We start from the raw sequence: 21,433 nt of genomic DNA on the forward strand, positions 1-21,433 counted from the left end.
AGGGTTGATATGTTGTGGGGTTGTTAACCAATGTCATAAAACAACATGTGTACTACTGTTTCATGAGAAACTATTTGTTCTGTAAGCCTTCACCTGAAATACAATAAAAAAATAAAAAAAAATAAAAATCAAGGCCCATGGCTAACATCATACTCAATAGAGAAAGACTGAGAGCTTTCTCACTAAGATCAAGAATAAGACAAGGATGACCACTCTCACCACTCCATTCAATACTGTAGATGGGCCAGAAACAAATAAATAAATAGAAGGTATTCAAATCGAGAAGGAGGAAGTAAAACTATCCCTTTTAGCAGATGACATGATCCTATACATAGAAAACCCCAAAGATTCTATAAGAAGCTATTAGAACTAATAAATGAATTCAGCAAAGTGACAGGGTATAAGGCCGAGGCAAAAATCAGTCGGGTTTCCCCAGCAATGAGCAAGGGAAAAAGAAAATTAAGGAAAAGTTATCATTTACAATAGCATCTAAAAGAATAAAGTACCTAGAAATAAATTTAACCAGGAAGGTGAAAGGCCTGTACAAAGAAAATTATAAAACATTACTAAATTACTAAAAGAAATTAAAGAAAACCTAAATAAATGGAAGGACATTTCATGTTCATGGATTGGAAGGCTTAGTAAAAGATGTCAATACTACTCAAGCAATCTATAGATTCAGTGCAATCCCCCACCAAAATTCCAACAGCCTTCTTTGCAGAAATGGAAAAGATAATCTCCAAATTTAAATGGAACAGCAAGAGATCCCGAATAGCTAAAGCAATCTTGAAGAAGACTAAAGTAGGAAGAATCACATTTCCTGATTTCAAAATATACTACAAAGCTACAGTAATTAAAACAGCCTAGTACTGGTGGCACAGTGGTTAAGAGCTTAGCCGCTCCTTGGAAACCCCATAGGGCCGTTCTACTCTGTCCTACAGGGTTGCTATGAGTTGGAATCAACTCTATGGTGATGGGTTTGTTTTTGTTTGTTTGTTTGTTTAAGTACTGGTATGATAATAGACATACAGACCAATGAAATAGTACTTAAAAGTCCAGAAATAAATCCATACATCTAGGGTCAACTGATTTTCGACAAGGGCACTATGTAAGTTCAGTCAATGGGGAAGGAAGAATCTCTTCAATAAATGGTGCTGGGAAAATTGGATTTCCACACACAGAAGAGTGTATCAGGATCCATGCCTCACACCATACATAAGACCAATTCAAAATGGATCAAGGACCTAAATATGAAAACCAAAACCATAAATTCTTAGTAGAAAATGTAGAGGGGAGGATGTGGGACCTAGTGTTTAGCTATAGATTATCAGATATGATAACAAAAGCTTGAACAGCAGAAGACTAAATGAGACCTCATAAAAATTAAATACTTTTGTATATCAAAGGACTTTATCAACAAAGTGAAAAGACAATCTATAGATGGGGAGAAAATTTTCGGGAACCATACATCAAATAAGGGCCTCATGTCCAAATATATATAAAACTTCTACCACTTAACAACAGAAAAATAAACAACCCAATCCAAAAATGGGCAAAAGACTTCAACACAGATCACCAAAGAGGATACTCAAATGATCAATAAACACATGGAAAGATGCTCAACAACATTAGCCATTGTTGTTGTGGTGTATCGTTGAGTCAATTCTGGCTCATAGTGACCCTACAGGACAGAGAACTGCCTCACAGGGTTTCCTAGGCTGTAACCTTTTTTGTTGTTGTTGTTGTTGTGCTTTAAGTGAAAGTTTACAATTCAGTCTCTCATACAAAAATTCTTACATACATTGTTATGTGACCATAGTTGCTCTCCCTATACTGTCACAGCACACTCTTCCTTTCCACCCCGGATTTCCCGTGTCCATTCAACCAGCTCCTGACCCTCTCTGCCTTCTCATCTCACCTCTGGACAGGAGCTGCCCATTTAGTCTAATGTATCTACTTGAGCACACTCTTCACGAGTATCATTTTATGTCCTATAGTCCAATCTAATCTTTGTCAGAAGAGTTGGCCTTGGGAATGGTTATAGTTTCGGGCTAAAAGAGTGTCTGGGTGCCATGTCTGCCAGGGTCCCTACAGTTTCTATCAAACCATTAAGTCTGGTCTTTTTACTAGAATTTGAGTTCTGCACTCCACTTTTCTCCTGCTCCACAACACTCTGTTGTGTTCCCTGTCAGGGCAGTCATTGGTGGTATCCGGGCACCATCTAGTTCTTCTGGTCTCAGACTGATGAAGTCTCTAGTTTATGTGGCCCCTTCTGTCTCTTGGGCTAACACTTTCCTGGTATCCTTCATTCTTGTTTACTCCAGGTGGGTTGGGACCAATTGTTGCATCTTAGATGGCCACTTACTACCTAGGCTATAATCTTTACAGGAGCAGATCGCCAGTTCTTTCCTCCCACAGAGCTGCTGGTGGGTTCAAAGCACCGACCTCTCAGCAGCCAAGCACTTAACCACTGTGCCACCAGGGCTCCTCAGCTATTAGCCATTACGGAGATGCATATCAAAACCACAATGAGATATTACCTCACTCCCATTAGAATGGCAACGATCAAAAAAAAAACAAAAACAAGTGTTGCCGAGGTTGGGGAGAAACTGAAACCTTTATCCACTGCTGGTAGGAATATAAAATGGTACAGCCATTGTGGAGAACAGTTTGACAAAAGTTCCTCAAAAAGGTGAACACAGAACAACCATACGACCCAGCAATCCTAATCCTAGGTATACAACCAGAAGCCATGAAGGCAGGAAACCAAACAGAAATCTGTACATCAATGTTCACTGTAGCACTTTTCACAATAGCCACAAGGTAGAAACAACCTAAATACCCATCAACAGGTGAATGAATAAACAAAATGTGGTACACACATACAATGGAATACTATTCAGCCATAAACAGAAATGAAGTTCTGATGTATGCCACAATATGGATGAATCTTAAAAACATTAAGCTAAGCAAAGTCAGTCAGTTACAAACAGATATACACTGTATGATTGAGACAAGCAAATAGATAAAAACCAAAGATTATTAATGGTTATCAGAAGTGGGAGGGAGGGGGAAAAGGAGTTTTTGTTTGGGGGGCACTGGGTTTATGTTTATGGCGGTGGAGTATTTTGGAAAGGATGCAAGAATGGTGGCACAACATGAAAAATGTAATCACTGTCATAGAATTGTAAATGTGGAAGTTGTGCTGATGAGTGTTTTAGTGTGTATATTTTCACCAAAATTTAAAAATAAATAAATAAATAAAAGAATATGGCAGAGTTCAAAGGCAGGAAAGGGTTCTAAAACCAGTCAGTGAGTGGTCACAGCTAAACATAACGAAACACCAGTGCTGAATCAGGAGCATCTGGTAGGGATGGATGTTTGTGGTTAGTCCCACACCTGGAGGCAAGGTTTGAGAAGAGCTAGAAAAGACGTTCTAAGTTAGAGGAAAATGCAATATGGGAAGCACTGGAGGCCAAATAGGACAGAGAATGAGAACAGGTTTTGCCAGAGACAGAATCAAAGTTGAAGAAAGGCTGCAGCACAAGAGCAAGGAGAAAAAGCAGTGATGAAGGGGAAGCAAAGGAGTCAGCAGAAACAGCAGAAGGGAACCTGGGGGCAGCCGCCCAGCTCACCTTGCAGGTGGCGTGGTTCAGCATCTCCTGCCATGTGGGGTCCAGCCGGTTCTTGTCAGCCATCACGCCCTGTTCAGCTACAAACACCATCTCCCGCGCAGCGTTGTGCATGCTCACGGCCCGCTCGTACCGTAGTGCAGCCTTCTGGGTCTCCTGCTGGGCCTGGGGGAAGAGGACTATCAGGATCACAGACCCCTGAGGGGACCCCACAGCCCAGAGCTCTAGGATGAAAGGAAGCCATAGGCTTCACTTCCCAAACTACACTAAAGACCAATGCCAAGGAAGCAACATTCTATAAAGAATCTTTTTAAGAATAGAGACAGCAAGAAGAAACAAAGACTGAAAAGAATGAAAATGCCAGTGGAGGGTGTGTATGTAAAAGCCAGCACTCTCAAAGGCTGCTGGCTAGGGAGAACAAAGGAAGCCCAGCACCACTCTCTCTGAAGGTAGTTAGCAACATGGATCAAGTCTTAGGAAAAGTCCACCCCCTGGAACCAGCAATTTCAAATCCAGGGAATTAGCTTAAGGAAGTAATCAGACAAGTGCTCAGAGACATACATCACAGCATGCTTAACCAAGCAAAACATGGAAAACATTCCTAAGTTTTCAATTACAGAGAATTGGCTAAAGGAATTACAGGAAGTGTAATATAAGGAGGCATTCCTGGGTGGTGCAATCAGTTAAGCATTTGACTGCTAACCAAAAGGTTGGTGGTTTGAGTCTACCCAGAGGCGCCTTGGAAGAAAGACCTGGCAATCTACTTCCAAAAAATCAGACATCGAAAACCCTATGAAGCACAGTTCTACTTTGACACACATGGGGCTGCCATGAGTTGGAGTTGACTCAACAGCAACTGTTTTTGTTTTTTTTTTAAAGTGGGGAATTGATGGCTCAGTGGTAGAATTCTTGCTTTCCATGCAGGAGACCCAGGTTTGAGTTTCAGCCAATGCACCTCAGGTACAGCCACCACCCCTCCATCAGTGGAGGCTTGCAGGTTGGTATTATGCTGAACAGGTTCCAGCAGAACTTCCGGTCTGAAAAAAACTAGGAAGAAAGGCCTGACAATCTACTTCTGAAAATTAGTCAACGAAAACCCTACAGTTCACAACAGTCCAATCCACTACTAATCGTGGGGATAGCACAGGACTGGGCAGCATTTTGTTCCATTGTGCGTGGGATCGCCATAAGTAGTGGCCAAGTCGACAGCTAACAACAATACAAGAATATCTTAAGCAGTCCTTAAAAATGATGGCATGCCAAATGTCTATCAACAGATGAATGTGGTATATCCATGCAATGGAATATTACTCATCTGTAAAAAGAAATGAAGTCCTAATACGTGCTCCAACATAGATGACCCTTAAAAGCATTATGCTGAGTGAAATAAGTCCATCACAAAAGGACAAATATTGTATGACCCCACTTATATGAAATATCTAGCATAGGCAAACGCATACAGACCAAAGTTCATCTGCGGTTACTAGGGCCTAGTGGGAGGAGCAAGGGGGAAGTTATTGCTTATGGGACACTGAGTTTCTGTTAAAGGTAATTTAAAAAAATTGGAAACAGGTAGTGGTGATAGTTACACAATATGCTGAACATAATTAATATGACTGAATTGTACATATAAAAAATGTAGACATGGAAGATGTTTTGTTATACATAGATTTACCACAATTAATAAAAATGATGGCATGGGTGTATATTTATTGACATGGAACCACATCATCATGCTAAATAAAATAAAGGAACAGAGAAGCATATATTGTTTAATCCCATTTTGGCAGAATATGTACCAAAATGTTTTTTAAAAAGTGGTTATCTGGGCATGGTAGGATTTGAGGTGATTTTAGTCGTATCTTGCTTTCATTATGGTCTTCCGATGATGAACACACATTACTTACATAAGAAAAAGAAGTAGGGGGAGGGGGTGAAGGAATGGGAGAGAACAAAGAAAAGATGCAGAAAAGAGAGATGTGAACCAAAGGGAAGAGAAGCAAGAAAGAGAGAAGAAACGGGGAAAAAATGAGAATCACAGAATGTTGGAGCTGGCAGTATCTGATGCATCATCAAAGCTTGGTTCCTCACACACAGAAGATGCATTACAAACATCACCTGGCTGAACCAAACCCTTCCACACCCAACCCCTGCCATTCCATAGAGGATGAGCTCAAATACCACAGTGGTAAAAGAATCTCCTCAGATCACAGAGCTCATCCAGCACAAAGCTTGTCCGGCCCAAAGCTGGGTCGGACATAGCACTCTGCCCTCCAGTCTAGGGTTCCATCTCACCTCCATGCAGAGAGAGGAGTCTAGGGCCCTGCTCTGTGTGCACCCCTACCCTCCCTGAAAGCAGTCAGCCAAGCCGTACCTCCTTAGCCAGCCTACGTGCCTCATAGTAGGGCCGGGCCTTCTCAATGCAGCTCCCCAAGTGGGAGCCCTGCGTGTTGAGCTTCCTCGCTGATTCCTGCAGGATCCTTCGATAGGTGGTCCGGGCCTCCTGGCAAAGAGAGACAGACATGGGCAGAGGGAAGGCACGTGCGTGGGTCCTGGTCCCTTTCCCCTGCCACTGTATCTATCATACATGGAGGGAGAAAGACCAACCCAAGGATGGGAGAAAAAGGAGAGACACTCACATCCAGCTGTAGCTCCACCTGGTTGATCTCCTCGCTGGCCTGGTTCAGATGTTCCAGCTCCTCCTGTCACAGAGAGGCAGAGAGTTACAGAAGTCAGGAAGGACACAGCCTCCCCATGACTGTGCAGGGGTAGGAGAGCTAAGCACAGAGAGAAAGCCCCTACCCCTACCAGAGGAAGGGGAGGAGAGAGACACAGGAAAGGCAAGAGGAGAAATGAGGAGTACAGTATGTGTTGAATACCTCCTTGTCAGAGACCTCATACCCAGTCTCGTGTCATCCTCATAACTCTACATTTGTACTAAATGTTAAAATCCTCTTTTTAAAGACGAGGAAGCTAAGGTTCAGGAAGGTAGCTCCCTTATGCACACAATGAAGTAGCAGAGAAGCCCCCACTCTCCGCATCAAACTACACTACCTCCAAGCACACCAACCAGGAGAGCGGCCTTGGAGCTAAAGGTCTCTGTCCCAGACAGCACGACTTCCAGGCCAGGGCATGGCCCACTCACTCAGCACATGTCTGCTAGGCATTTATCACAGCTCAGCAACATGAATGACATAACCAACAGGTGCTCAGTAGTGCGAGGAGCCCTGGAGGGCTGTGCATGGGTATGAGAGAGGGCAGCAGGGTCACCTACCTGGCAGCAGAAGGCCAAGGTGGGATGCCCGGAAAACTTGCTCCCAGGCCAGAAACCTAGATGGATGTACAGAAAAGCACCAGGGAAGGGGAGGGGACTGGGGAACCAAAGAGGGAGCAGGTGCTCCAGGCAGAAAGGTTGGCAGGTGAGAAGACCACTGTGGCTGGGGCACGGGGGAGGGGACATCAGGTCTTTTCCCCACGGCAGCAGGGAGAACTTCAGAGCCTGGTGCCATCAAGTTTGCCGGCAGGACCCAGCACAGGGTATGCATGCTGACCAACACCTACACATGATCTGCACTCCTCAGAGACAACACAATCACCTCTCACTCATTTGGCTGGTGATATGACAACCTCAATGGGCACTCTCAACAATTTCATGAGGTGGTCAGACCAGGAAGTATAATTCCTCATTAATCGTTCTATTTTTATACCTCTCCCTGATGCTGGAGGGGCCCTGGTGGTGCAGTGGTTAAGTGTTTGGCTGCTAACCAAAAGGTCGGCAGTTCAAATCCACCAGCTGCTCCTTGGAAACCCAATGGACCAGCTCTACTTTGTCCTATAGGGTCCCAAGAGTTGGAATCAACTCGACAGCAATGGGTTTTTTTGTTTTGATACTGGAAAGATTTGAGTTAGCAAGTAAGAATATGGGAACCAAGACATACACATTAGTCACTGTGGAGGAATGAAACAAAGGTGGAAACATAAAATGGAACCAACTGTGCCCGCCACAACAATGTAGACCCTGCTTTGGGACAGCCATTAATCTGGCTCTAAACTTTCTAGAACAAAGCTGTTCAGAAGAATTACAGTGCAAGTCACATGTGGATTTTTTTTTTTTTAACATATGGAATTTTAAATTTTCTAGTAGCAGCATTTAAAAAAGTAAAAACAAGGTGAAACTCTAATATATTTCATATAACCCAATATAATCAAAATATTATTTCAACATGTAATCAACACAAAAAATTATTAACTACATCTTTTGCATTTCTTTTCTGAACTAAGTCTTTGAAATCCAGTGTGCATTTGACCCTTACAGCACATCTCAACTTGGACCAGCCATGTTTCGAGTAATCAGCAGCCACATGTGGTACATGGCTCCCTTACTGGACCACACTGGTTTAGAAGTTGAGGCATGATGGCAATATGATTCATCACACAACTCAGTGTCCATAAGAAAAAAAACAAGTTTTCAGGAGAGGCACAACCACTCTGGACTCAAAGGCAGCAGACACTATTCAGAGAGTCCTCAAGGAGGCCCTGGGTAGCAGCACCAACACCACCCCGAGGAACAGAACTTCGAATTGTACAGTACTGTTTCTAAGGAGGAGCCCTGGTGGCAAAACGGTTAAGAGCTCGGCTACTAACCAAAAAAAGGTCGGCAGTTCAAATCCACCAGTCGCTCCTTGGAAACCCTATGGGGCAGTTCTACTCTGTCCTATAAGGTCGCTATGAGTCAGAATCAACTCGACCACGATAGGTATGGGTTCCTAAGAAGGACCGTCACCATCAGCTGATGGGATCACTCCACAGGGCCCTCAGAAAAGACAATTCCCTTGTCAGGGTGAGAGGCAACATGATGCCAAGCAAATGCCCAGCTTCCTGTGACTCAACTTGATCCAAAGGGAGTTTCAGACTATCTAGGAGGAGAAGCGACTCTGTCCTTTCAGCAGCCCCTCCTGAAGAATCTCTTTCTCAACCATTTGCATTTCACAGATGAAAAACAATGGGTGATTTGCCCAAGGCACAGAAGGTAATTAGTAACAGAAGTTGGGTCTAGATTCAGGACCTGACCTCTGATCTCACTTTTCTGCCACTGTGCTACTACTCTCTTGGGACTAAGGATGGCCCTGATGGACTCCTTCGAGAAGACAAGGAGTGATGTCACCTATGAAAACTGCAGCACTGGTGGGAAATGGATCAGCTCAGAAATGCAATAAACACTGGCAGAGGAGGGGTAAGGAAGGGAGTCAAGGCAAGTGAAGAGGCCATGCTGGAATGTTGATGTGGGCAAACCAAGGTCCAAGATTGGATCTCCACTCTGTTCCACGGCTCAAACTGCTCCCATTCCCTGACTCCCAAGGCTGACAAATTCATCAGAGGAATGAATGGCTCAGCATAAGCCATCCCCACAGAAAAAATGACTTGAAGGGCTCTTGCTATTGGCAATGGGTTGGAGTAGGTATCGTCTTTTTATATGAGACTTGCACCCCCATTGCACCTCAAAGCAATTAAAAAGCCTTTTGATGATATAAAAATTAACTTCCAGGAAAGTTAGTAGGTCTGCCCCTCAGAGTCACAAAGTTCTTTCTAACAAGACAAGGAAATGACTGGAGAGTAGACTGGGAGGGGCCTGTAGGGATGGCAGGGGCAGAGACAGCCAGACTGAAGCAGACCCAGGGCAAGGCTGGGTGGTATATTCCACTTGGCCAGCTCCCCCAGAGACTTCTGTCGCTCGGTGAACTGGAACTGTGAGTCAGCACACATCATCCATCATTGAGCCAGCAGCCAGGAGGGGTGACCTTCCCAGAACACACAAGGTGCATCCCCAGGATGCCAGGTCACTGAGCCAAATGCTTGGGTGCTAAAGCTACAAATGCTTCTACCCCACCTAGTAAAGAAGATCAAAGGATTCAAACTGATTGTCAGTAGGTGGGGGGAAGGTGGTGCATGACCCAAGAACATGGAAATGAAGGAAGTAAGACTGTCCTGTGGGTCTCAACGCTGCACTTCTGGATGAGAACATAGAAGCTGCGAGGAAGACTAGACAATAATCTGAGTGTATCAGTGTGTCTAAGAAAAAAATGTGCCCATCACAAAGGGGCTGGGTAATCAAAGAAAGTCACAGTAAACACAGGATCCACTCTCCTTCCTTCCTTCCCTCCTCTGGAACCCTCTCAGAAAGCCGAGATCAACCTGGAGACTTCAGAGAACTGTCCTGAGATCATGACACAGGGGACACAGTCAGTGGCCTTCCCTGGATGCAGCGCCCACTCCAGGTCAGCTGCCAGCTTGCTTTCTTCCAACTTCCAGAGAGATCCCCCCAGACAATGTGGGTACAGGGTTGCCTGCTTGCCAAGGAACCATATTCCCACTTCAGAAAGAGCCTCACCCTAAAGGCAACCTCTCCTAAGAGCTTCAGGAAGCACAAGAGCAGGGTCCCGGCCTTTGGGATATCCTTAGTCTGGTAGATTAGCCCTGGCTGCATGTTAGAATCACTTCATGTGCCACTCAGACCAAGAGAATCCATGTCTGGGAGCAGCTCGAGAATGAGTGTTTTTAGAGCTCTCTGGGGAGTTCTGATGGATCTGTGGGTGGAGACCTACTATATGCATTCAGAATACAAAAAAATGAACACCCACTTAAAGTGATGAAACACATTATCAAGGCAACACGGCCTTGGGTACTGTAAACACTAAAAAGGACCTCAAAAAACATACAAGCCAATATTCTTCTTATCCAGAAAAGGGGCTCAAACCCAGAAGAGCTAAATGCTGCTTGGCATGAAGACTGCCCCTCACACCAGGCTCCCTCTCCCACATGGCAAGAAGGGCAGGTGACCATAGCAAGATGACTGCTAAATTCCTGCTGAGATTGGAGCTCTGGCATAGCCATCCAAATGTCATTAAATGAGGGAGGCCACTACAAGACCTTTTCTCCTTACTGCAACCCATAACGTTTTACAATGTACTATCCAGTTTGGCAAGTGAGAGGGTCTGATCTACCCCTCTTGCACCAGTAACACTACAAGCTCACTAGAGAAAAGTCAATCTTATGCATTCTCAGTATACTCTAACCCTCAAAGAGCTCGTCCAACAGAACTGTTTGTGATGACAAAATGTTCTATTTCTGCACTGCTGATACAACATCAGAGGATCTGCATTTTGTACTTCATTTCATTTTAATTGATTTTTATTTAAGTAGCTACATGCGAATAACGGCTGCCTTATTGGACAGCGCTACACCAGAGTGGCTTTTAATACTACTACTTTCACCTGTGGGGCACTGGAAAAAGAGAGGATTCCTTCCTCTGGGGCAGGGCAAGGAATATTGCAGGGAGGGGCATGAAGGAGTTACACAGTCCTCTTCCCCAAGGAACAGACAGGGGTTTCATTCCCAAAGTGCTACCTACAAACTTGCACCAAAGAACAAGCAAAAGATTTCCTGAAAGAATCATAGGATCCATGTCAGCACACATCTTGAAGGTGTCAGGCAAATTAGCTTAGCCAATCCTTTACATAGATGAGGAAACTGAGGCTCAGAGAAATTATGTAAGTCGCTTTAAAAATCACAAATCATGGAGCTGGAGGTTGCCTGAATCTCAGCCCACGGCTGTTTTCACTACAACTTGTTTCCGCAGTGGATGACAAATCTGTAGAATCAGCAGGAGAAACTGAGTTGTTCTCAATGCAATGCCTACGAGGCACAGCAGAAATAAATTACTGACTCATGCCAGAAAGAAAAGGATCGCCACAGCTCCATTATAAATGCAGACACAGTTCAGGAGGAGCTCCCCCACACATATCCTGGGAACTCCCACCAAAAGGGCAGGGATGATGCCAGGACCAGCTCTGATTTCTTCTTCACTTGCTGGAGTTCTCCAATAAAGGTCTGTTGACAGAGAAACCCAGGAATCCACAGCCTGAGATGTTCTTGCTCACCTACACAAAGGGATTAGTCATTTCCACATTAGAATCTTGGAGATGTTACTGGACCAAATGGCAGACTCAGACCCCCAACTCTTAGGAGCAGCCTGGCCCTCATCTGCCCAACCAGCTTTCCCAGGGAGCCCTTCCAGGCCAAGGCCCCAGAACACTGCATCCCAGCCTTAGCTGTGCACCTCTTCCATACAATGCACCTCCTCCTCACCACTGCTCCTTGGTCTCTTTCACAAAGATCTGCCTGCCCTACCAATTAGACTGTGAACACTCTCAGGCAGTAACCCAGCTCTTTCATTCCTTTGTATACCCACACAGCACCTTGACAGTCAAAAAAGTATAGTATTAAGGACAGACCATGACTGTTACAGATCTCTGGAACACATGGGATTTCCTAACAGGACAAAACTTGTTGCCACCTTTATTAAGACCTGAAAGGACTCATCCTTTACAGATGTAAAAGTCTCTGGGAGGCACTGATGAGACGATAGCAGAGGGAAAGATTTGATCACTCAGCATCAAAACTGCCTCCCAGTCTCAAACATCTCCTCTCATATCCCACTAGCACAGCATCTCTGAGGGAACAGCCCCCTCTGCTTATCTGGAAAGGAGAACAACGGTTCTAAGGTGGACATTTATTCCCCCACTGACCTAAACGCACCTCCCTGGATGTGCTGCCGATGTGTTGCTTTGCTTCTTCAGGGAAGCCTTCAGCAGCATACCCCAGGCACTCAGGCCGGGACTTTGTTTGCACTCCCATCAGCACTTCAGCCATACAACTCTTTTGGCACTTGTCACACTACACTGCAATGATTTGTTGACAAACTTGTTTTTCCTTTCCTGTCCCAGTGCAGAGAGAGAGGAAGTCTAACCCCTCATTCATCTGACAGGGCTTGGATTCTGGGCTCCCTGTCTCTCCCCTCACTCAGTCTTCTCACCTGTATTCTAGGATCCAGTTCTTCCTCCTCTCTTGGGGACAATTTGGTCTCACTGCTGTTGCTTCTGCCTCCTCCAGGCTCCTCTTCAACTGGGTTCCTAGGGACTTCATCTTCAACAATCTCAGGCCGCAGCTCCCCCTGTGGGGTTTCCCGCCCGCCTGGAACCTGCCTGAGCTCAGCCATGCTGACTGGTAGAGGGCAGAGCCCTATGCACAAGAGAGGACTGACATGCTGGGACCAGGGCCCCAGCTTGGGGCTTCTTGGGCTCTGGACGGCAAGGGAGAAAGGTTTCTCTTGTCAAAAGGCAGAAAAAGGGGTCACAGGAAGAACCTCACACTTGGTTAGAGGTTGAGATTCAAACTGCCAGTGGGGTTCCTACAGAGATGGCCTTGTCTGGACAAAAGTCCTTCCCTCCCCAGGATGAGTCCGCCAGGAGAGATCCGGAGCAACAGCTCCAAGGCAGGGGGCAAGGGGGGTCCGGATCCTGGGCCGAGGCCTACGAGGAGGAGCACCATTCGGGAGGGCGGAGGCAGGCGCCTCCAGGATGTGGTAGCAGCTGGAGAGTGAAGGCTAGGCCCGAGTAGAGGCAGCTAGATGAGCGTCTCTGGGGAGCAGTAGGGGAAACAAAGGCCAAGTATATGGTCACGCCAGCATCAGAACCTCGGCCACCAGCTACTTTCAACCCCTCACTCAGCCTTTCAGGGACTCCACTCTCCTTCCTCCATACCTCCGTATGCCAACCAGCCCCATCTCAACTTCTTTCCTCATCCCTCAAGGACTTTAGGTCCAGCTATTTCCCCTGCCCTCCCCCCTCCCCCACAAGCGCCTTCTACACTTCCCGCCGTGCTCCCACCCTCTCCTCCATCCCCATTCTCTTCGGCCCATCCCACTGTATCCACGCCCCTCTTTGCAATTCACCTTGTAAACCCCTGGCCCCGCCCCACCTCCTCTCATCGCTCCAACCCTCCGGACAGTCTGAGCCTCCCGTCTCCAATTCTCAATCAATCCCAACGGCCCTGCCCCCCAGCCATCCTACACAAAACCCAAAAACCAAACCCACTGCCGTCGAGTCGATTCTGACAGCTAGGCGCAAAAGCCACCCTTCAAAACCTTACCTCAGTTATCTTTCCGTGGTAAGAGCTCTTCAGCTACAAACAATCTTACCCCTCCCTCCCTGCAACAAGCTGGTCCAATCAACTACGACAGGGCCGAGAGGAAACGGAAATACATCATCATTTAACAACCTCCTCCTGTCCACTCGCCCCTCCCCCCTACTCTCTGCAGTAAACACGGCCTTGTCTGGATTCCCCAACAGTCGCCACTGCCCAGCCTCCGGTTTCCGTACAAAATGGTGCCCCACAGTTTCCGATCCGGCAAAGTTACCTCGATTCCATCCGCAACTAAGCCTAGAAAGAAATTTCTAAAATGAGCGCGTTGTGATGAGAAAAAATAGGGGGAATGATGAAATTTGAGAGTCCCCGGTGGGTAGGGAAGTGCTAGAAATAAAACAGAAATTGAATAATAGCCGTATAGCGAATGTTGCCATATTGTCTTACGGAGTTTGAGGCTCCCGGCAGCTGCAAAGTAACTTCTGACTTTGCCAAGGAAAACTGGCTACAGCCCCGGAGAGAGGCTGGGGATGCCTACTCTCTCGTGTTGGGATGCAAGGTTGTTTTCTAGAAGTGACGTTTCTCACCCTAGTGAAGTCAGCGAGACTCCTAGTAAGCTCCGATAAGTAAACTCTCCTTGAGGCCTCCGGCTAGCGCCATTGCCGGGGCTCCGGAGGCTGCCCCTCCTCGAGCCAGGCCCTCACACACTGAAAGTTATTTCAGTGAGGTAACTAATTGAACTGTGAATATTAATTGGAAACTTAGTCAACATGAGCTAAATACGTGCACTCAGTGCTCAAAAGCCTTTGAGGAGGAGGAATTTCTGTTTGTTGCATGGTCTTCCGTGTCATTACCTGACTCTTAGTGTGAAGGGCCAGACCTGTGCGGAGGACCTGGTCGCCATTTCTTCGTGCCGCCAGGCAAAGCCAGGACCGAGGGCAAAGACTTCAAGGTTGGACGTTTTATTTTTACAAAAGTCTGAGCTTCCTCTGAGCCAGATAAGGTTTGCCCGGAAGATAGAGAAGGCAAATGCGATGAATCCTTCCCTTGGATCCCCACTCTCCATCCCCTCGCCCCATGGGTAACCACATCAAAAAAAGGGGGTGGGGGGAACTAAGCAATAGAGACCAAATATATTCCTTCTAAAAAGTAGATTTTTTTTTAAGAGTTATTTTTTCCGTAAAATTGGACACTACTTTTTTTTTTTAATTTTAGAAGTGACTTTTCTCATTCTAGTGAGTCAGCAGGGCCCTTAAGTAATCGTGTCTAAGCAGACAGCTCTGATGAGTAATAATGAGTCTTCTAATACATTCCTTTTGTTATTAAACCCATTGCCATGGAGTCCATTCCGACTCATAGTGAGTGCCGTACAAAACCAAAAAACCCGTTGCTGTCGAGTCCATAGCCACCCAATAGCGACCCTATAGGACAGAGTAGAATTGCCCCATAGGGTTTCCAAGGAGTGGCTGGTGGATTAGAACTGCCATCCTTTTTGGTTAGCAGCCCGCTCTTAACCACTGCACCACCAGGACTCCAGTACCATATAGAAACCATGAAAATTATATATAGAAGTCATAAACATAATTTATTTGTCCTCTACCAGTCACTTTAGTTTTGGAGAACTGGAATTTCACTGTAATGACCCCATCCTACTCACATTTTCTGTTTACCCAAGCCTGAATACTTCACTCTTTCCTGTTTGGCACTACCCCAACACCTATCATCCTTAACACCGGTGGCACATCTCCCTTTCCCTGTGCATTCAATCTTTAGCAATCATGAGCTCTGAGTTACCACATTTCTTTATTGGATTTGGTGGGAAAATACCATGAATACATATAATGCCCAGACTCCATGGTGTCTCCACTGGCCTGAGGCCAGATCTGATTTAATCATGTATAGATTCTAATATCCTCCAACAGTATTTCTGCTAGGTTGGGATACCGTTTTGGATAGGACAAAGTGCAAGCAGGTGGAGCTGTGTACTGGTTTAACCTAGGCTTGTTTAATTGAAGGCAGCATAAACGAAAACCTGTTGCCATGGAGTCTATTCCAATTCATGGCGACCCCATGTGTTACAGAGTAGAACTGCTTCATAGGGTTTTCTGGGCTATAATCTTTACAGAAGCAGATTGCCAGGCCACTCGGTGGGTTTGAACAGCCAACTTTTAGTAGAAAAGCATAAACCATTTGCACTACACAAGACGTTGAAGCCAGCATAGACATGAATTAAAACTTTACTTCAGAGCAGCACTGTTCAGTAGACCTTTCTGCAGTGATGGATATATTTTATTTCAGCTCTGCAATACAGTAATCACTGGCCACATGAGGCCATTTAGCACTTGAAATGGAGCTAATACGATTAAGGAACTGTATTTTTAGTTTCATTTAGCTTAAATTTTAATTTTAGTAGCCACATGTAGAAGTGGCTCCCTTATTAGATAGTGCAGTTTTAGAACATGCCTTTCCTATGTAATCTCTTCCAGGCATATAACTGATCATTTTCACATTCAATACAAAACAAATGCCTCTCCACTTTGACTTTTGTCTCATTTCTATTCCTCACCTCCCATTTACTTTTGCAGTCTGGCTTTAACTCTTGCCAACCCATTGAAATTACTGAGATGATAGCTCATCTGTGCTCTCAGTATTTGCCCATCACTGACATCTGACACTGGATTATTGCTCTTGTCTCTTATCCTTTGGATTCTGTCCTGGGTTGTTTCTTCTCTGGCCCATTGATTCATTCTTTCTTGCAATATGTGTTTATTGAATGTTTACTATGTGCCAGAATTTCGGATGATGATGAGAGAAAGGACACTATCCCACTTCTGTGTAGCTTATCATCTATGATGCTCATTTTATAAATCGGTGAACTTCAAGCTAATTGGACCACAACCCAGAAATATGTTTTACCTTGCAACCCACACATGTATGTGTAAATATATTCGTAACAAAAGTTTCAGGAAAAGGTCTTTAGCCATCTTATATGCAAAAAAAAAATGGATCTGTTGTCGTTGAGTGAATTCCAACTGATAGCGACCCTATGGGACAGAGTAGAACTGTCGCATAGGATTTCGAAGGAGCAGCTGGTGGACTCGAACTGCCAACATTTTGGCTACCAGCCGAGCTCTTAACCACTGCGCCACTAGGGCTACATCATATACAAAGCACATTAATATTTTTTAATGCTGGTGGAGACCTATTTCATTAATTTCATGACCTAGCCACAGAAAACCCTATCTTAAATGCCAGTGTTCCCCAGGCTCTTATGTTAGCCTCTGACCATGTCATGCTGCCCACCTTCCCTGAGTGCTCTCACCTGTATGCATGGCTCCAGGCCCTACCCAGGACTACTGCTCCTTCCTTAGAGCTCTGTCTCCAAACAGACTCCCCACAGATCACATCCTGAGATCTGGTAGTCTCCCAGACATCACTGTCTTGTCCCAGGGTTGCCTCTCACTCACCGGGTCCAAATCTGATTTCACTTCCTTTTCCCTCAAACCTGCTTCCTCTATACTTACTATGTTGGTGAATAGTTCTACTATCCACCCATTTACCCTAGGGAGAACCTAAAAGACATCCAAAATGCATCCTCCTCTTATCACTCTGCATCTCTTGAAGTATCTCATTCATCGCCTCTTTTTAGTCTTTGCCATTGCTTTAGCTTAATCTCTCCTGACTTCCACCATAGATAATGCTCCTCAAGATTCTTCTAAATCAGCTCTGTCCAATAGAACTTTCAGCAATGATGGAAATTTCTATATCTCTACCATCCAATATGGTAGCTATTAACATTGTGTGGCTCTTGAGCATTTAGAATGTGGCCAGTGGGACTTAGGGACTAATTAATTAAATTTAAATAGCAATATGTAACTAATGCCTTCAGTATTGAATAGCACAGGTCTAAATGATCTACCACGAGTGTACCCCCTCCCAGTCCCTGGCACAAATAGGCAACCAATTCCTATCGACTAAGCTAATGAATGAAATATAAAAATATGAAAGTTATGCAAAGATATTAGCAGCAGCATCGGTTACTAGGTAGTATCACAAATCAATTTCACAGTTAAATTTTTCATAAAATTTTATTGGAGGCTTAATTTCCTTACATAAAACCCATTGCCATCGAGTCAATTCCAACTCATAGCGACCCTATTGGACAGAGTAGAACTGCCCCATAGGGTTTCCAAGGAGCGCCTGTTAGATTCAAACTGCTAATCTTTTGGTTAGCAGCCATAGCTCCTAACCACTACGCCACCAGGGTTTCCTTTCCTTGCAGAAGTACACTAAATTACCCTTATCATTAAAAGCAAGTCTTAAAAAATTTTTTTTCTACCATTAGAAACTACCTTTTTATGTTCTTTAAGTTTTTCTAATCATCAGTCAAATATTTAATAAAGACTACTATCGATTGTTGATTAAACATATTAGTTTACTTAATTTATGGTGACGGAAGGCAGATCAGTGTTTGCCTGGAGAGATGGAAGGGATTACAAAGTAGTATGCAGAAAGTTGTGGGTGGCAGGTATGTTCACTATCTTGATTGTAGTGAGGATTTCATGGGTATATACACGTCAAAACTTTTCAAATTGTACACTTTAAATATGTGCAATTAATTCATTATATGTCAATTATACCTCAATAACACTTTTTTAAAAATTTGGTTGACATTTTGCTCCCATAACATACAATATAAAATCTACCAATAAATGTTAATATATGGGACAGCTTATATTACTAAAAATCCTGAATTATTTCTACCACTGTTAAATACATTGCTCACCAAATTTAATAATAAAAACAATGAACACTTATGTAGCGTTTACCTTATTCTAGTTCTGATTGATTTATATCATTCATTTGATCCTCATAACAACTAATTGAGTTAATTTGCAGCTTCATTTTACAGTTGAGGAAACTGAGGCACAAGGAGGTTAAATAACTTGCCGAAAGTAATACTGCTGGTAAGTGGCAGAGCCAGTCTTTGAACAGCTCTTTAAAGACAATACTATACTGTTTCAATTAAGCTTTATAAAGAAAAAGAGTATAAATGATTTATAATTTTTTAACAACACATCATATGTCAAGTTTAAGTGTATCTACTTATATCCTAAGTATCCTAATTTGTAAAAACTCAAAATATTTTCTAAAGACACTACAAATTTGCATGTGATAACGAGTATTATGTATGCTGCGGTTCTTAATTAATCTTTTACCTTGTACAGTAAAACCTGCGAAAGCCGTAACTGTGTAAGGTGGAAACCTGCCAGAGAAGGAAAACTCAAATATTGTCCACTAATAGAGAGCAATAAAAAAAGTGAAACTGCACCCTACCAAAGACAGAAAACTTCAGAGACCCAGAAAAACAAGGCAGTTCTGTCAAGTTCTGGCTCTCATAGGTTTCACTGTATTTCACACTGAAACTGATTTTTCCCCTGAAAGTTCTGTTTCATGATTTTAAGCTCATTTTCTGTTTATTTTGTGAACTACTAATTCCTTGATGTAAATTTTAACATAATTTTCACCTAACATAACTTAAAATTTCATCATTAAGGACTAAGAAAAAGATTGTATTTTAAAGAAAGTCAATTTTAAAAAATCCTCTTAGCACATATTCCATTTTTATGTTATACCAAGTGTATCTAGTTTTTCCTATGTTGTTATTATGTACCATCAAGTTGATTCCAACTCACAGGGACCCTATATGACAGAGTAGAACTGCCCCCATAGGGTTTCCTAGACTATAATCTTTATAGGGGAGCCCTGGTGGCTCAGTGATTAAAAGCTCAGCTGCTAACCAAAAGGTCAGCAGTTTGAATCCACCAGGTGCTCCTTGAAAACTCTGTGGGGCAGTTCTACTCTGTCCTGTAGGGTCCCTGTGAGCTGAAATTGACTCAATGGCAACAGGCTTGGTTTTGTTTTAATTCTTACAGGAGCAGATTGCCAGGTCTCCTGCGGAGTAGCTGGTGGCTTAGAACCGCCTTAACCATTGTGCCAACAGGGCTCCTTTCAGTTTACTGTAGTTCTTCACAGTTAGTTTACCTGTGTCAATGTAAAAAATAAGTCATATTTTCTCTGATGGATTCATTGCCCAAGACCTTGAAGTTGGTTGTATGTTGTTTTGGAGGATATAAATGGCAAAAACTCCTATTTTCTATTAAGATTGCTTTTTCAATTAATTTAAAAGACATTTATTCCTCTGTGTCAAGCCATTAAAATTAATGTGTGTTATTTATGCAATTTGTGTGTTTTCATTTGTTTGCCTCTTTTACTTCCTGAAATCCATTTTGACGTGGCTTTACAATATGTTTGTAACTTGAAATTAATAAAAATCCTGATTCCTTAAAAAAATATAAAATCTAGAATTCAGGGTTTTATTAAATTGACCCATTCTTCCCTGTTCTCATTCTAGTTTGATTTTCACTTTTCTGTACTCAGTTCTTTCCACAATTGGAAAATTTTGACATCTGTGAAGTTACTTGGGGAAAAGCACTAGAAGCCACTGTTCTAGAGGCCATTTTTATTGCATGTTGTTGTTGTTAGGTGCTGTCCAGTGGGTTCCAACTCATACAACCCTATGTACGACAGAACAAAACACTGCCTGGTCATGCACCATCCTTACAATCATTGTTACGCTTGAGCCCATTGTTGAAACCAGTGTGTCAGTCCATCTCATTCAGGGTCTTCCTCTTTTTGACTGACCCTCTACTTTACCAAGCATGATGTCCTTCTCCAGGGACTGATCCCTCCTGATAACATGTCCAAAAGTATGTGAGACATAGTCTCACCATTCTTGCTTCCAAGAAGCATTCTGGTTGCACTTCTTCCTAAACAGATTTGTTCATTAGTTTAGCAGTCCATGGTATGGTCAATATTCTTCGCCAACATCACAGTTCAAAGGTGTCAGTTTTTCTTCAGTCTTCCTTATTTACCATCCAGCTTTTGCATGCATATGAGACAATTGAAAACACCATGGTTTGGGTCGGGCAAACCTTAGTCTTCAAGGTAACATCTTTGCTTTTCAGCACTTTAAAGAGGTCTTTTGCAGCAGATTTGCCTAATGCAATGCATCTTTGGATTTCTTGACTGTTGTTTCCATGGATGTTGATTGTGGATCCGAGTAAAATGAAAATCCTTGACAACTTCAATCTTTCCTCCATTTATCGTGATGTTTATTGGTCCAGTAGTGAGGATTTTCGTTTTCTTTCTGTTGAGGTGTGATCCACACTGAAGGTTGTGGCCTTTGATTTTCATCAGTAAGGCTTCAAGTCCTCTTCACTTTCAGCAAGCAAGGCTGTGTTATCTACATAACTCAGGTTGTTAATGAGTTTTCCTCCAGTCCTGATGCCGAGTTCTTCCTCCTGTAATCCAGCTTCCTGGATTATTTGCTCAGTATACAGATTGAATAGGTATGGTGAAAGGATACAACCCTGATGCACACCTTTCCTGACTTTAAACCACGCAGTATCCCTTTGTTCTGTTCAAAGAATTGCCTCTTGATCTATGTACAGATTCTTCATGAACACTATTAAGTGTTCTGGAATTCCCGTTCTTCGCAATATTATCCATAATTTGTTATGATCCACACAGCCGAATGCCTTTGCATAGTCAATAAAACACAGGTAAACATCTTTTTGGTATTCTCTGCTTTCAGCCAGGATCTGTCTTACATCAGCAATGATATCCCTGGTTCCATGTCCCCTTCTAAATCTGGCTTCAATTTCTGGCAGTTCCCTGTTGCAGCTGCTTTTGAATGATCTTTAGCAAAATTTTACTTGCGTGTGTTATTAATGATATTGTTTGATAATTTCCGCATT

General features: G+C 43.6%; 1 protein-coding gene across 1 annotated transcript in view; it reads right to left on the bottom strand.

The window, feature by feature from the left end:
* The window catches only part of SH3BP5L (SH3 binding domain protein 5 like), an 18,973-nt gene extending 4,847 nt beyond the window's left edge, over positions 1-14,126 (bottom strand). The window contains exons 1-4 of the mRNA XM_004387142.2: positions 12,505-14,126; positions 6,272-6,334; positions 6,007-6,135; positions 3,636-3,797 (exon numbers count right to left, since the gene is read on the bottom strand). Of these exons, the coding sequence (XP_004387199.1) occupies positions 3,636-3,797; positions 6,007-6,135; positions 6,272-6,334; positions 12,505-12,687 (537 nt within the window). The 5' untranslated portion in view covers positions 12,688-14,126. The remainder of the gene's footprint in view (positions 1-3,635; positions 3,798-6,006; positions 6,136-6,271; positions 6,335-12,504) is intronic.
* Positions 14,127-21,433: the final 7,307 nt, after the last annotated feature.

Source organism: Trichechus manatus, unplaced genomic scaffold, assembly GCF_000243295.1.
Source record: "Trichechus manatus latirostris isolate Lorelei unplaced genomic scaffold, TriManLat1.0 scaffold00181, whole genome shotgun sequence".
NCBI classification, from domain to species: Eukaryota; Metazoa; Chordata; class Mammalia; order Sirenia; family Trichechidae; genus Trichechus; species Trichechus manatus.